General features: G+C 44.8%; 1 protein-coding gene across 2 annotated transcripts in view; it reads right to left on the bottom strand.

Moving 5' to 3' along the window:
- SLIT3 (slit guidance ligand 3) overlaps positions 1-15,639 on the bottom strand; it is a 598,007-nt gene that overhangs the window by 137,129 nt on the left and 445,239 nt on the right. For both annotated transcript variants that reach the window (XM_034656754.1, XM_034656755.1), the window contains one exon: positions 12,472-12,543. In XM_034656754.1, coding sequence (XP_034512645.1) covers positions 12,472-12,543 — 72 coding nt within the window. The remainder of the gene's footprint in view (positions 1-12,471; positions 12,544-15,639) is intronic.

Genomic DNA, 15,639 nt, shown 5'->3' with positions numbered 1-15,639 from the left:
GTACCCGACTCTAAAGTGATTTGGCTCTGGGTGAGCGTTATTTTTAAACACAGAGCTCTCACCGCCAAGTAACATTTTAAATGGTCTCCAGGTGTCATGTAAAACCTACAGAAATAAATAAAAACAATCAGCTGCCAATTTGAGTCTTTGATGATACGGATTCCTTAACAAAAGGGCTTGTCTTTGGTTCTCCCTTCATTATATATTCATATTGTGACAGGCAGAATCTCATCTCCTTCTACCCAGCAGAGCCTCGGTGTTAAAAGGAAAAAAAAAAAGATGTCTCCAAAATAAATGTAGAAAGTGGGAGATCAAAAGAGAAAGATGAATCTTCAAGTCCTGCCATTGCTCAGCCAGTTGCCCGGTAGGGTAGGTATTCCTAAAGCTCCAGGGTTTTAGGTCCCTTGATTCTGAAGAACTCCTTACTCATTTTTTGAGATCATCACAGACACTGCCTGGTGGTGATTCAGAATGATTCAACTGCCTCCCAATGACCAATTTAATTGTAAAATGTACCTTCAACGACAACATGAATGAGTGGCCTCTCCCGATTTTGTTTCGTCATCCATGGGCTGGGAACCTGGACGATCAATCTTGTCTACTACATTATTTAGAAATCAGGAAGTTGCCAGCTTGCCAAGATGTCTGCAGTGGGCTGAGGATGGAAGAATGACCTCCAACTTACATAACTGAACAGGTGAGTGTGCAGTCAAGGTGGGGGGGCAAAGGACAATTTCCCCCTCAGCTGCGTTTCAGCTCATAAGAGAGGAAGAAAGGGGAAGTTTTTCAAAGTCCACTAACGTATATACTAAGAGAGAACAGAGGACATGCCAGTTTTGCACCCTGTTGTATAGGCAGGGCCTTGCCCAGTGTTTGGCACATAGGACAACTCAATAAATATTTACCACATGGGTGGATGAGTTTCAGGATATGAAGGGTCATGCTTTTGGCATCTTTTCATAAAAATAAATTTCTACTCTGAACAGCGCCTGGGCTGATCCAGGAGTACAAACTCAATTGCCTGCAGAAGCCAGGTTTTACACCTGAGTAAGCGGGTTGCATGGGGTCCGTAGTAAACCCAGGTCTGCCACCTGGGATCGTCACTTCTCATTTCAAAGGCCTGTTGCTATGCTGGAATGTGGGTGCACCTGCTGCCCGTTGTTCATTTTTGCTTTTTTTAAGAGAAAGCCAGACATCTAGAATTTTTATGTGAAGTCTCCTGGTTTTTTAATATTGATGATTAAATCATTTTAAGGAACAAAAGTTACAAACGAAAAATAACTTGGATTTGGCTTGCAGATGCCAGTTTTTAATCTCTGAACCAAAAAGATCAATTTAACAATTTGAATCATATCTATCACATATGTATCACATATATATCAAGTATGTATATTCAACATATCACATATATAACACACTTTGAGATATGTCTATATATAAAAATTGAGCTATATATATATGTATGTGTGTATATACATATGTATGTATGTATATATAAAACCAAAGTATGTTAATGGTGAAATGTGGTTGGCATCTTCCTTCCATACTGCATCTCTGGGAAGGCAGCCACCAGGAAACTACTATTCAAATGAACTATCTTAAATGATAGAAAATTGTTCAAGTCCCCCCGCCTCCGCCCTCCCCAACTATCATTACCTGGAGACAAAGAATCTTGAGAAAGATTCTAAGGGTAAGGCTGGGTCCCACCAGGCAGGCATGCTCTTGCCAGCTTTCCACACACTGTGCATCAGCCCTGTGGCTAAACTTGCAAGTTATTCCTTATGTACAGTTCAGAACTGAGCCACAGGGTGCATGAGGCTCTGTTCCTGGACTGAGATGCTGGCAAGGTCCAGGTCTACCCTCTGATATTTGCAAGAGAGGGGCTCTCTCAGGGAGCTAGACACAGTTTACTTGGGCTACTGAACCTATGCTGTTCTTTCTGGAAAAATGCTAGAGATTAAGAGATGATGGGCTGGATGGGGCATAGAGGCTGTCTTCACTATTGTTTGTTTCCCTTCTGCTAATACAGGGGAAAGGTATACGGCAATACAGAGCACCGGATAGAGTCAATGGACCTGTTTTCTGGCTTGGTTCTTCTGTGAAATTTTTCTATGGGTATGTGTAAGTCACTCAACCTTCTGGGGGAGTTCCTTTCTCTTAAAATGAAGTGGTGGGACTGGTTGACCTCTAGGGTCTTTCCAGGCTACTTATACTCTCTCATTCCCACTGGGTTGGTGCTGGCTCTAAAGTGGCAATTCTGGAATGGGAATAGTTTTCCAGACAGCGGTGGAAAGGGTGGTGGATGTCTAGATTATTATAAAGATAGGACATCTGGCCAAACTGAAAATCACAACTAACCCCACTGCATTTGAAAAGTTTTGCAGGGTCAGGTCATTTCCTTTTTCTCTTTATGAAAATAAAGCTTCAGCTTCTGTGGGGTTAATGGGCTTGCTTCCCTAACTAGCTGTCTAGCATCTCTAGCTTACGTATAGAGAAGGGACGGGTCCAGACATGGGAGTGATTTCCTACCCAGTTGACTTTGCGGAAGTGATCTGCAAGGCTGAAAGAAGTGAATAATTGGGATCAGGAAACTAATTCTCACAGAGAGAGGGTTTCACTTGAGGGGAGACGGTTTTAATAATCATACTCCTGGGTTTTAATAAAAATGGGTCTCTTGCAGGTGCAAGATTCAAATAGTTAAATTCAGAAAGAGAAAGGGAAGAGTGGAGGGTGAGGGGAGTGGCAGATACCTCAAAGCATTTAACTTCACAAAATACATTGTTTAAATGCGCGTCTTAATGAATGTGAAAGGGCCCCAGTGGTTTGGAACAAAGCAAGCAGGAAAGCAGGCCTGGTGTGAGCTGTGGAGATTCGCAGAGGGCCATTCCTGTCCAAATGCGGTACTCCCCACTCAGCTCTAAACCTGTGATGTCCAATAAGGTAGCCGTGAGCTAAAGGCAGTGATTTCAATTTAGATCAATTACAATTAAATAAAAGTTTGGTTCCTCGGTTGTATGAACCACGCTTCAAGTGCTCAAGAGTCACACTGTGGTTAGTGGCTGTCATACTGGATTGAACAGATGAGAAGCATTTCCTGCATCACACAATGTCCTATGAGACAGCGCTGCTCTAGACATTTGGAGGCACATGCGTGCCCAGATTGCCACAGCTTCCAGATACTCCGGGGAAGTTGAAATTATATACTTTAAAATCACCTGCGTTTCAAACATTGGCAACTAATTCTAACTTTTTAAAAAACACTGTAAAAACTAAAACAATTAAAAAACATTAAACTCCATATCTGAAGTTTTCAATAACGATGGGCCAATAGTTGGGGTGCTCTGATTTAGTTTTAAGTCAAATGGGAATGGGCACTCTAGAGCTTCTGTAAGTCCAAATATGCTGTTGGAGAAACAGAGTCAGATTCCCTCCGTCCTTCCGCCTCACCGGTGATCCCTTGCTTCTAAGCCCCTTCGCAGATAGGAAATGGAAGCTAAGAAAGGGAACGATGATGTTCTGATTCTCCCCAGAACCGCGTCTCCATGTCTTCCCCATGCCATCCTCCCCTCTACAGAGCCAGCTAGCAGGAAGGGGTCAATTTCCTGCTTGAGTTCCGAGGACCTTGACTTTCAGGATACAGTTCTGCAGAGTAATGGACTCTTGGCCACAGGTGAGCCGAGCCAAACGATATTCTGCATCTTGGATGGAAGTGGAGGTTGAGCAAGGGGCAGGTTCGGCTCTTCAAGGAGTCACGGCTCCCTGGCCTGGAGACCCTTGAGAGCCATGAGATGAGAGCTGAACAAGGGCAAGATACTCCCTGAACATGCTCAAATACTGGTCGCTGAAGCCATTGCTTGCTGCCAGGGGACAGAGAAAGGATAGAGGCTGACCATCGGCATAGGAGTGCACTTGCAAACTGGTGTAGGAGCTCCATTTTGGGAGTGAACTGACCCCTGTGTGCATTTGGTAGCTTTGTGGTATTTCCCTACTGGCCTCATCTTGCCCCCAAGAAGAAACGCTCTGGAACCTTTTTTTCAAAGATTAGATTATTTTTCTGGTTTGTCGTAGGTGGGACAAAGCAAACCTAGTTTGTCAAGCCAGAATTTCAGCCTAGGGACCTGGTGGCTGGAGTCTGTGGCCCCTGTGAACAGTAAGACTTCCATGACCTGATTCCACCTAAGTGCTGCCCACAAGAGAAGTTGATGATGGGAGTCCTACTGATTCACAGATCCTCTGCTCAAGAACAGTTCAACGACCTTCACCATACCTCTTCACCCAGGACTGCACACCAACGCATTTTCAATTCAGAGACTAAACAGGACTTCAATTAACAAGAAAGTGCAACCAAATGGGAACCATTGGAATACCTTCCCCCATACCAATTCTAGCTACTTGAACTGTTAAAGTGCTGCTTATTTTAATGGAAAAAAATTATCCTATATTTCAAAGGAAGTTTCACTTTTTCCTTAAGGGGATGTTCTCAAAATCAAGCTAGCCATTTTAAGAACATGGCTATGACTGAGCCTTGAGGCTGGGTGACTATGACGGAGGGGTGTGTGTTGTATGACCCATGAGAGCATTTATAGAAAACCTAGTTCCTTTCCTAGGGTTCTGGGGGCTGAATGGAAGTTACTGGTACCCTCCACAAAGTGTAATTTTAATTCTGATTGCCTGAAAAAAAATCACAATTTGTAGCACAGTACCAAAAAAAATCATATTCTGGAAATATTTTAAGACTTTCATTAGGCAGTGACAGTTCTATATTCAAAACTATGTCGTGACTAAATACCCTGATTCCAAATTCTGTTGAAACAAATGTTTTCATCTCCCAGAGAAACCCAGGTGAAACACCTTGTAAATAAATGAAAATGAGTCTTGTCTGTTAGAAAACACCACTTTTCACTATGGCTCTAATTTTGTTCATAGGTAATAAAAAAAATATCGTCATTTAGCTGGAGGAATAAAAAAAAAAACAAAGGTAACGTGAGAAATGTGCTGTTTCAGTAAAATACTACACCATTATTTAAAATAATTTTGGGGCAATCACAATCTTAGTTCTATTCAGGACTGAAACTTCACAAAGAGACTGGAGACTGGGGTGGAGTAGGTTTCCATTTGGTTAATTTCAACTGAATTTGGTTCCATGTACTTCATTTATTTATTTTTAAAAAAGAGTTTATTTATTTGAGAGAGAGGGAGAGAGAGAGTCCGAGCCTGGGGGGGAGAAAGGAGGGGTCGGGAGGGGCAGAGGGAGAAGAAGACTGCCTGCTGAGTGGGGAGCCCAACCTGGGGCTTGATCTCAAGACTCTGAGATCATGACCTGAGCTGAAGGCAGATGCTTAACTGACTGAGCCACCCGGGTGCCCCAGTTCCATGCACTTTAAATGACTACCTGCTTTGTTTCAGGTTCGTGTGAGGTTCTGGGAATAAGGCAGTGAAACAGTAGAGGCGTGTCCTTCAACTTCAGTTGGAGCGAGGCTTCTGGTTGGGTGTCTGCTATTTGCTAGACCTACACCTATGGTACCTCCTTTAATCCACATACTAGCCTAAGGGGTTGGTATTATTATTTCTATTTTTCAAAGAGGAAATGAACGCCAAACCACCCAGTTTGGTGAAGCTGGACTGGCAGCCAGTCCTATGGGAGGACTCTAACACCCCCAAGGGCAACTGTGGCCTTATACCTCCAGGTCTGGGGTGGTTCTGTGGAATTGGATGTAATGCTGATTAAGCTGAGGTCATAGGTTTGGATCTGAGCACCCTGTGGGTCAACTCTTCCAAAAGAAGAACGATCATTCCTGAATCATTGTGGGCATTTGTAACAGCCGGTAATCTTACTAATGCATATAATTGTTTCTCTGGTATGTGCGCTCCAGAATGCATTTTTTAATTTTAAGTTTTTGTAGCAGAGCAATGAAGTGCAGGGGCTCAAATACCAGGCAGAGCTGGATTTGCGACTTGAAGAGAAGGCCCAGGTACTTGCCAGGGGCACTTTGGGGGAGTCATTTAGCTTCTCTGAGCCCCAGTTTCCTCATTAGAAAAATGAGATTAAGAGTTTCTACTTTGTAAGGTTGTGGTGACGATTTACATAAAACGCTGCATTCTAGTCTGTCATAGTCCCCGGAATAGAGCAGACACCAAGAAACGGAGGCTGTAACAGTAGTTATAGTATCTATAGTGACTATACTAATAATTGTTATAAAACCATTGTATTATAGGGGCGCCTGGGTGGCACAGCGGTTAAAGCGTCTGCCTTCGGCTCAGGGCGTGATCCCGGCGTTATGGGATCGAGCCCCACGTCAGGCTCCTCTGCTATGAGCCTGCTTCTTCCTCTCCCACTCCCCCTGCTTGTGTTCCCTCTCTCGCTGGCTGTCTCTATCTCTGTTGAATAAATAAAATCTTAAAAAAAAAAAACCATTGTATTATATGCTATTAATAACTATTTGTTGGGGCACCTGGGTGGCTCAGTTGTTAAGCGTCTGCCTTCGGCTCAGGGCGTGATCCCAGCGTTCTGGGATCGAGCCCCACATCAGGCTCCTCCGCTGGGAGCCTGCTTATTCCTCTCCCACTCCCCTGCTTGTGTTCCCTCTCTCACTGGCTGTGTCTCTCTCTGTCAAATAAATAAATAAAATCTTAAAAAATAATATTATTATTTGTTAATCAGAGCATCTAGTTCCATATTTAGAGGAAGCTCAGTTGAAGTGGAGGATAGTTCTCCATTTGTATAAAGCTCTGGGTTTTCTGTACTGGGCCGACAAGGTCTATGAATGTCCTTACACCCAATGTTCAGCACCCTTTAGCCGGGACAAACACCCCATGCTACAGGAGTGACCACACCTTGATCTGGGTATTAGGACTATTAATTTCTTGTCCCTGCCTCCTTCTTACACCAGCAAAGGACTTTCTTCTCCATTTTTCTGTGTCTACAAGTGGGGTTTGGGGTCAGGCCATGTTATACCTGCCTGGATGTGGTTGAATATCTACCTGAGAAGTCTGGTCAATTCCCACCCACCACTGCTTTAACTCTTGAGTTGCTCTTCTCTAAATGTGGGCTAAGAAGGAGCTCAGTACATGGGGTGATGAAGGGGTCCAGGGAACATGAAACTGGGTGGGGGGTGTTTATCTCATTTCTCATCAATTGCATAGACCCAATGACAAGTGCTTTAAAATCAAAGGGAATTTGGAGGCTAGTTCAACTCATGAGAAGAGCTTTCTGGAAGATGCGGCACAAGGTTCCTGCTTGCTTCTGTGGTGTCTTTGCTCAGTTTGGGAGTCCTGGGCTCTACGTCACTTGGTTCTGCTTATACATGTCCATTCAACAACTCTGGTAAGCTCTGGCCTCTAGAGTTTGATCTGTCAGAAAATCTGCTCTTCTAAAGCTTTCCTGTCTCTGGCGCCTGGCACCATGCTGGCACACACAGTGTGTCCTTGCTTCTTGGGTGGATTACAGCAGGGGCCACCTGGGCTGGCAGGTAGCTGAGATGAATGGAGGTCGGTGGGAAAGTAGAGTCTATGCACCCCAGCTAAGGAGGGAATGAGCTCCTTAGCCGCAACTGACTGCCACAATGCAGAAATGCAGCCCAGGGCTGCCAATGCTTCTGGCTTACCAGAAACCCAAAGCTGGGCATCTGTACTTTTAGGAAAACTTTTATAATTTTAAAATATGAGATGCTAATTTCAATTAAAAAAATAATAGGATTGAAAAAAACTCATCTGTGGGTGCAACATAGTCTGGGGTCTATCTAGTTTGCAACGTCTGGTTTCAAGAGAGCAGAAAGCAGGATCATTCCTTGATTCTGTCACGTACTCAAGTTTGCCCTCCTCCCCAAATCTCCTAAATAAAACACGTAATAATGACTTTGAAAGGACAGCTGTGCTTGGGATCCCAGGTCTTACCAAGGGTTACTTTTCTAGACAGCCTAGTTGCATAAAGGTGTCCAATGTGGGCAAAGAACATGGGATTAGGGGTCAGCAGACCCAGGTTCTAGTCCCCTTGATGCTGCCAACTTGCTGTTTCCCTTGGCAAATCTCTAAGCCAGAGCCTGGACAAGGGTGAGGGACGTGGGGTACCCGGGTACAAAATGTTACTTGGCCTGGGCCTCACTCTTGCCACTTCTCAATCTCTCTGTGCCTTATCTCAAAATAAGAGGTCATTCTGGAAACTAAGGTCCTTACAGGCCCAGCCTATAATAATGTCAGTGAATTTCCAAAATGGGCAAGTGACATAAATGGAGGGAGACCTTCAAAACAACACATGCTGGTTATCTGCAGACGTGTTGGACCTGCATGCAATTTAGCTGGCACCAGTTCTTTATCAAGGGCAGGCTACTCGCTGGAATATGTGAGCATTTTCAGGCTATGCTCCTGACATCTTTCGCTTGGCATTTTTGGCAGCGTGTCTACTGAACTTCTGATTTGCTACATGTTGTCAGGAGACAATGTCTGAAAATCTTTTTCCTCCCCTGCAGTACTATTGAAAAAATTATTTTATTAGCTAGGTTTTCTCATTTTTGTTTCATTTGTCCACACTCAATTTTTTTTTTTCATTAAACACATTTCTGACCCAGGACAGCATTTGGGCAGGGAGGTGACTGGTATAACTGGCAAAGTGCCTGGCGGTCCTCAACCTAACTAGCCAGGAGACCAGCGCAGAGCACCACGACGAATGATTCCTGACCACACAGGGTCAGAAATGCAGTCTTGGCATATTCGACTGCAGTATAAGCCCAACTTGGAGGAAACCAAGTATGTGAATCACCAAATGTATAGAACAGGTGGAAATGAAAGGCCAGAGATTTGGGCAACAGGCCATGTGAGTCATAGAAACTCTCAGTTAAGAACCTTAAGGCTATACAGAAAGCTGGGGCTGGATTGTGGGAAGGTCTGAAGAACGGAGCCCCCAAACCACTGAATGACAGAGTCAACTGGTGATGTCTAGAAGCGAGAATAAATCGTCTCTGGGACTAGAATGTAACTCAGTGAAAAAGCAGGACTATTTTCTTTCCCCAACAAGTCTGATATACCTTCAACTTTGTGGGGACCCACTAGCTGGGTAAAGGAAATGACAATTTCAGAAGCATGTGGGAGGCTCCAACATTCTCCTGGGCAGGACTGTGATTCACCTAGCCCATCTCTCGGGGGCCAGTTCCCACCACTCTGTGGCACCCGTTGGCCATGCTCCTGGGGAGCCAACGCCACGAGAGCCTTGGCAACACGGATCGGGAAGGCAGCTTGGTAGAATGGTTAATCACACAGGCTCTGCTGCGTACTAGTTAAGCAGTTACCTGGCTTCTTTGAGATGGGTCTTTTGCAGGAGGAGGGCTGTGAGGATGCAGGGGGAGAAGGTATTAAGAGCACCATATCCACTGTTGGGCACGGGTAACTGCACAACAGATGTGACAAAGGCAATATCCTCTGCGCCATGATCCTCCCCCTGCGGTGGCCCCGGGGCCTTGAAGAATTTCACCCACAGTACGCTTTTTCTCTGAGTCCCTTTTCTGGCTCTCTGGGAAGGGGAGGAGGGTGGTGGCTCTTTTCCTTTGTTCACCATATTCTATGCTAGACATCCCCCACTGGGCAGGAGCCAAAAATGAGGACGAAGTGAGCAGATGTCATAGCCTTTTCCAGCCCGGTACCCATTCCTCTCTCTCTACCACCAGAGGCTCTCAAAGGCTCCCCTCCTCAATTTCCACTGTGTGTCCTGCGGGACCAACCTCAGCCTGGATGGGAAGAAGTTTTACAGCAGTTCCGTCCACAGAAAAAAATGGAACAGGGGGATTCCATGTGAAATATTTCCACTAGTAGTTGATGTGCACAAACTTCCCTTAAGTTAATTTCGAGTGAGCTTTCCATGGGGGTAATCATGAGTCCTTCCTTGTTTTTTATTTCGTCTGCCTAATGTCAGAGAGAAAACACACCTGTAATACTCTATTTTGTCTTCTTAATTTGCAGACTTTTAAAGCTTTAGATACTTAAAGATGACCTTTCTGGGGAGAGTGTGTTTTGAACCTCTCTCTCTCAGGAACTTATTAAGTTAATATATGATGCCTTCACTTAGTTCTTATTTATTATTTCATTGTCAAGATTCTTTACGGTTCCCAAGTTGTGATTACAGAGAATTGTTATAAAATGTCAATGTGCAGATGAGATTTGGAAGGTCTGGGGGTGGGGGGGGGGAGATTCTTTAAATGGAGATGTCGGCTCCAGCCAATTTCAGAATGGCTCACCATTAAGATAGATGGCTCCAAAGCTGTGTGCCTCGGCTGGAAATTAAAAACCCATGGAATAAATGATTATGATTAATTTTAAGTACTTAGCCATGTGAAGCCAAATGAAAGTGTCTTTAAAACAAAGCTATTGATCTGGCTTTGTTTGGAATTGAGAAGATAAACTAATCAGATCCTGTGGTCTCTTTGTAATAATAGGGAATGAGAACTACTTTTTTCCCCCCACGATAGGCTTTTAAGCTTCAAGTTTGAGAAACCTGGGGTACCAACATGCTATAATATACCAACATTTTAAAAACAGCAAACACTGGGGTAGAGAAGAGCAGCCCAGTTCCGGGGTTTGATGGGGATGAGGGCATGATGGGGAGAAAGTTAGGGGAATGGAAGGGACAGAAGCCACCTCTTCTTAGAGTTGAGGGAACAAACTCAGAGAGGTTGTGTAGCTTGGCCAAAGTCCCACTGTGCCCAGGTGTGTCTGACTGTACAGCCCCATCCTCTCCCCCACACAGCCTTCCTGGTGAGACAAGGCACCACCACTCCTAGTACAGAGAGCTAACATGCGGGCTGTCAGGTTGTCACAGCTGTTTTGTGGCAGCTGGTGATTTCCATTTCCTGGTCTCTTCCCAAGGAATTTTCTCATCCTCCTGAAGAAAAGGGTGACATGCTCTTAGCAGCCCTCTCTAGAAATGCTTTTTTTGCAGGCTAGGAAAACTGCGCCTACCCTTCTCAGCCCCAGTCTCCTGATCAGGGAAGTCCTAAGTCACCGAATGGGCTGGCATTCCCTAGCAGACGTGCATTTGTTGCCGGTTCTGGGGTCAGAGTTTGCGTGAGGAGCCACCATCCATCTTAGGACTGACAACCTGACCTCCCTGGCTATGGGTCCTGCCGTTTCTGTCCTGGGAATTCGCGGTTTTCATCAGATTTCCGGCACCTTGCAGCATCAGCATCCCCTTTTCTTTCCCGTGATTCCTCTTGGAATCACCTTCCTCTTGCACAACGTGGAGAGGCTTTCTCCAACCCGTGCCCACTGTCTGCGGGGCCAGGTGAAAGGGAAGGTAGAAAGGGACATTTTTATATATTCATTCATTCATTCATTCATCTGACATTTATTCATTCCTTTAGAAGTCAGAGATATGTAACCTAGTGACTAGGTGTTTTTTTTTTTTTTTTTTCTTCAGATCATGCTCAACAAATCCTACCCTATCACTCACTGGATAGAATTGTACCATCAGAATTATTTTTAGAACCAAGCAATTATAAAATTTGGAAAGGGGAAGTCATTCCCAAGGTATAGGAGCAAACCCTTCATTTTCCAAATGGGAAAAGTGAGACTCTGAGTGTGGAAGGGACTTGCCCAAGGTCACACAGCCAATTAGGGGCTGAGTCGGGACTGAACCACAGATCTCCTGATACAAGTTCTACTAGGCTCTATTGCCTTCCTTTCTAGGTTTCTCCAAATCAGGGACAGCTGGAAGTGTCACTTTGGGTGACAACAATCAAAATGTTTTCTTACACAATTCAACTTTAGTTTGACCGCAAGATGATTCCTAGCTGAATTCCACCCCCAACACACCCCTGGAAGTCAGGATAGACTCACTGGAAAATCCAGGACACAGAAAGGCAGCTACACAAGGTATATAGGGTGGGATCCCACCTCCTCTCATCTTTCTCCCACCCTGCCACTTTAAGGCTACTGCTTAAAGTTTGCATTTAAACCCGAGGCAAGATCCCAGGAGCAATGGCAATGACTAGACTTTACCAGGCTGTTTGGCATCCCCCCCCCAAGCCCCATGCCAAGGTCCCTTTGTGATTCTGGGTGATTTCAACTGATCCCTTGGTGCTAGCCCCTCTCGCATCTCCCAGACCTGTAACCTGTCTTTTCCCATGCCCACACTCAAACACACTCTCCCTGAACGCTCTGGCAGGCGCTGGGGGGCTATTCCAGTCCATCTGTTCCACCCGGCAACAAATACCGCTGGAGCACCGGGGGAGAAAGGACTCAATTGAGACTTAATTAGCAGGAACCCCAGTTTGTGGGAGGTGAGAAATCACACTTTGCTGCCTGCAAACACTTTGGCCAAGGTGAGCCAGAGGGATCTCCCAGTTCCCAATTTTAATAGCACTGCAGCAGAAGACACAGAAATGCAATCCACATGGACCCCCCTGCACACACACTCCCCCTCTCTCCTCCTCACACGGACACACACACGCACACGCACACAAGGCAACGGTCGCAGAATCAACTCACAGGATCTCCAAATCGCGCAGCGCTCGGAAGGCTCCATCTTCAATGCAGCTGATGTGGTTGTTGTCCAGTTGCCTGTGGAAAAGCAAGGGGAGGGCATGAAGGCTGAGTGGGGGCAGCGCCGAGGAGCCGGGCGGCCCGGGCTGGGTATCCCCGGCCACCCAAGCGCCTGTCCCTCCACCCCTGGCAGGCTCTGCTCGTCCCCGCCAGGAGCTCGTGCAGAGCCAGGCTGTCTGCCACGCTGCTCCGTCTCTGCTCTCTGACTGTCTGAGAGAACTACACAGACGAGCGCACCAAAGGCTGTCAGGTCTCAGTAAATATTAATTGCGCATTTTTTTTTTTTTTTTTTTTAGGCAGAAGGGAGTAATTTCATTACATTAGGGCATCCAATCCATTACGAGCTCTTACCGTCATGTCACTGAAACAATTTCATTAAGCTAAAGGCCTGTAAATCATTGGAGGTCACTGCTCTGCCCTCCGCGACCTCCCAGAATGCTTTTTTCCCTCTCTCCCTCTCCCTCGTCTCCCTTTACTGGAAGTTGCAGTCTTCCGCTCTGACACAGTGCTAAATCTCAAGGCTTTATCTGCCCAAGAGCAGCGAGGGTGCATGGGGAATATACCAATTCCAAATTAGACTCAACTAATCTAATTTTATAGTCTTTTTATTATTCTAAGCACCAAATGTCTGTGGTGGTTTGATGCCTCCGTGCTTTGTTATGGGGCCCATCTGGTAGGTCATTCTATTGAAGCATTTTCTGACTAACTACAGAGCCCCTCAAACTGCACCAACCACCATCAACATTAAAGAAATCCATTGATGGAAGCGTTCCTGATGGGGGAAGAAAAGGAATATTGTTATTGCCTTAAAGATGTACCACTTAAATTTAAATTGGGGAGAATTAAATGCACCTATTTCGGGACTCCTTTTTTATTTCCCTTTCCATCTTATGAGCATGAAAATAATGTCTTTTAAAAGGATGCCTCGACTAACATACATTCTCGTTGGGGACTGAGGTATTTTAGTGAAAGGATAACAAATATATACCATTATCCCTAAATCAAAATAGGTCTGATGTGTAAGTCACGACCGCACTCCAACTCAAATCTCACATTATGTATCAGTCATCTGATTTCTAAAATAAAAGATGGTATACAGAAAATGTTTATTAGAGCCAGATTGTCTGTTGTATTTTGTGTGCAGAACACGCCATGGTCTTTGGGGGGAATGGCCGAAAGAAGTATGACTGTACTGAAAAACTCCCTTATCAACTTTTTTTTTCCTTTTGTCTCAGGAAAAAAAAAAATCAGCCCCTCTCAGGTGAAGGGATTTCCTGATGCTGGAATTTTTCATTTGCGACTTGTACTAATGTATCTCAACAACTCTGTGCAAAAGATGTGTCGATGATATGTTCAGTAACCCTCACGGAGGGTTTTATATCCTGCTGCAGGAAGGCGGAATTAAAATTAAAATACTATTGTCATCGAGAAACCAGAGAGATACAGGATTTCTGTAAACGCACATGAATGAAACATGTACTATTAGACTGATGTCGTGTGTCACAACAGATGGGCTCTGCCACGATATTATGGGGAACTGAATCATCTCAATAAATGCTCCCGATAAAAGATTTAGGCATTGAGTGTTTAAAAATCAGGGGCAAAAGGGTATCTCAACAAGCAGAAACACTCTTTAGGTCGACAACGTCTACATCTAGCGTTCAAAGTTCTTGCTGATGCCCACTCAGGTGAAATCTCAGCGTCCTCGCTACCTGGAATTTTTCCGGAGTCTTTCTTAACATGAGTTTGCTGAACGTCCTTTCCCAAGATTTCTTGTAAGTACTGGGGCCGCTGATTCCCTGCAAAGGTTCTATTAAGGCAGCCTAGTCCTGCTGCCCGGTTTCCAGATTTATCATCAGTTTAAGGGCCAATGAATCAACAACCCCTGCCCCACATCAAGGCCACCAAACCTTACCAAGCAGAAATGCAGTGGAGTTGGCTTTTGGCTCCAAGAAATTGTTCAGTAAATATGCTGAATTCAGCAAAAATGGCCCCATCCACCTAAGTAGAAAAGTATCTACATCATCAAACTGAGGAGCCTGGGGTAGCGTTGTAGCGATGGCAGTTTGTGGTGTATCTGCTTTTGCGCAGACATTTCAGAGAGGTCCTTGCTATTAGAATATTATTTATATGCTGGGTTTGTGAGATGCTTTCTGTTCCTTTTCTTTTCAAGCACGAGAAACCAAACAGGATACTCTAAATGGACAGAATGTTATATGGAAAGAATGCAATTTGTAGGGAGGAAGAGAAATTCACAGAAAGAAGGGAAAGAATGAAGTGTGGAAAGAGATTAAAAGGGTGGGGGAAAGGAGATGTGCAAAGGATGAAAAATCAAGTCCACTGTTCAACGTTCCCTCAGAGTTCGCCCAGCGATACTGGTGCAGCGGGAACAGAGCCTTAGGGAGGGACTTGGTCGCTGTAAGGCTAAAAGCGGGGAGGTCTCCTACGTGATCGGTTCCGTGATGTTCAAACAGGCTCACTGGGCAGCACAAGCCGACACCTAGTAATAGGGAAAACTGAGCTGTAATAGAAGTGGCATTTCTGTGGGTGTATTTTTATAGACTATTTTAGAATGTATGAAATGTATCAAAATTTCAAATATTTATGCAGAAGTGTGCTATACATTTATTATAACCAAGATTGTCTCTTTTCATTCTACCCACAGATAAACAGTATCCCAGCCTTGGTTGTCGGTCATTTCCCATATGTGTTGGTCATCAGGGAAGTCTTCGGGGGTACAAGGCCTAGGAGGGTCTTGTCAAGCAAATGAAAACCTGAGAATTACTTCACCGCCCGGCTATTAATATCTTTATGGCACTGAGTATCAGAGTGTTCGTAAAAGGTCATTAATTGTCTGCAATCTATCCTGATATTTCATGCAAATAAGATAGGCCCCTAAAGCAAAGTAAATACATACTTGCTTCAGACAAGGTTTCTTATTCTTTCAAAATTACATCTCAGATACACAAAAGTTAGTCCCCAAGCACGGGGTGGGGGATGCGAAATAAATGCAAGCCCACCATTCCTTTGCAGGTGTTAGGAGTGGAGTACTACTAAACACACAGAGAACCTTCTAGAGCTAAGGCCAAAGACTTTGACTTAGTAGTTTGCTTC

The sequence above is a fragment of the Ailuropoda melanoleuca genome, chromosome 3 (assembly GCF_002007445.2).
Source record: "Ailuropoda melanoleuca isolate Jingjing chromosome 3, ASM200744v2, whole genome shotgun sequence".
NCBI lineage: Eukaryota > Metazoa > Chordata > Mammalia > Carnivora > Ursidae > Ailuropoda > Ailuropoda melanoleuca.
The sequence above is the reverse complement of the archived record's forward strand: the minus strand, read 5'-3'. Positions and strand labels throughout refer to the sequence as shown.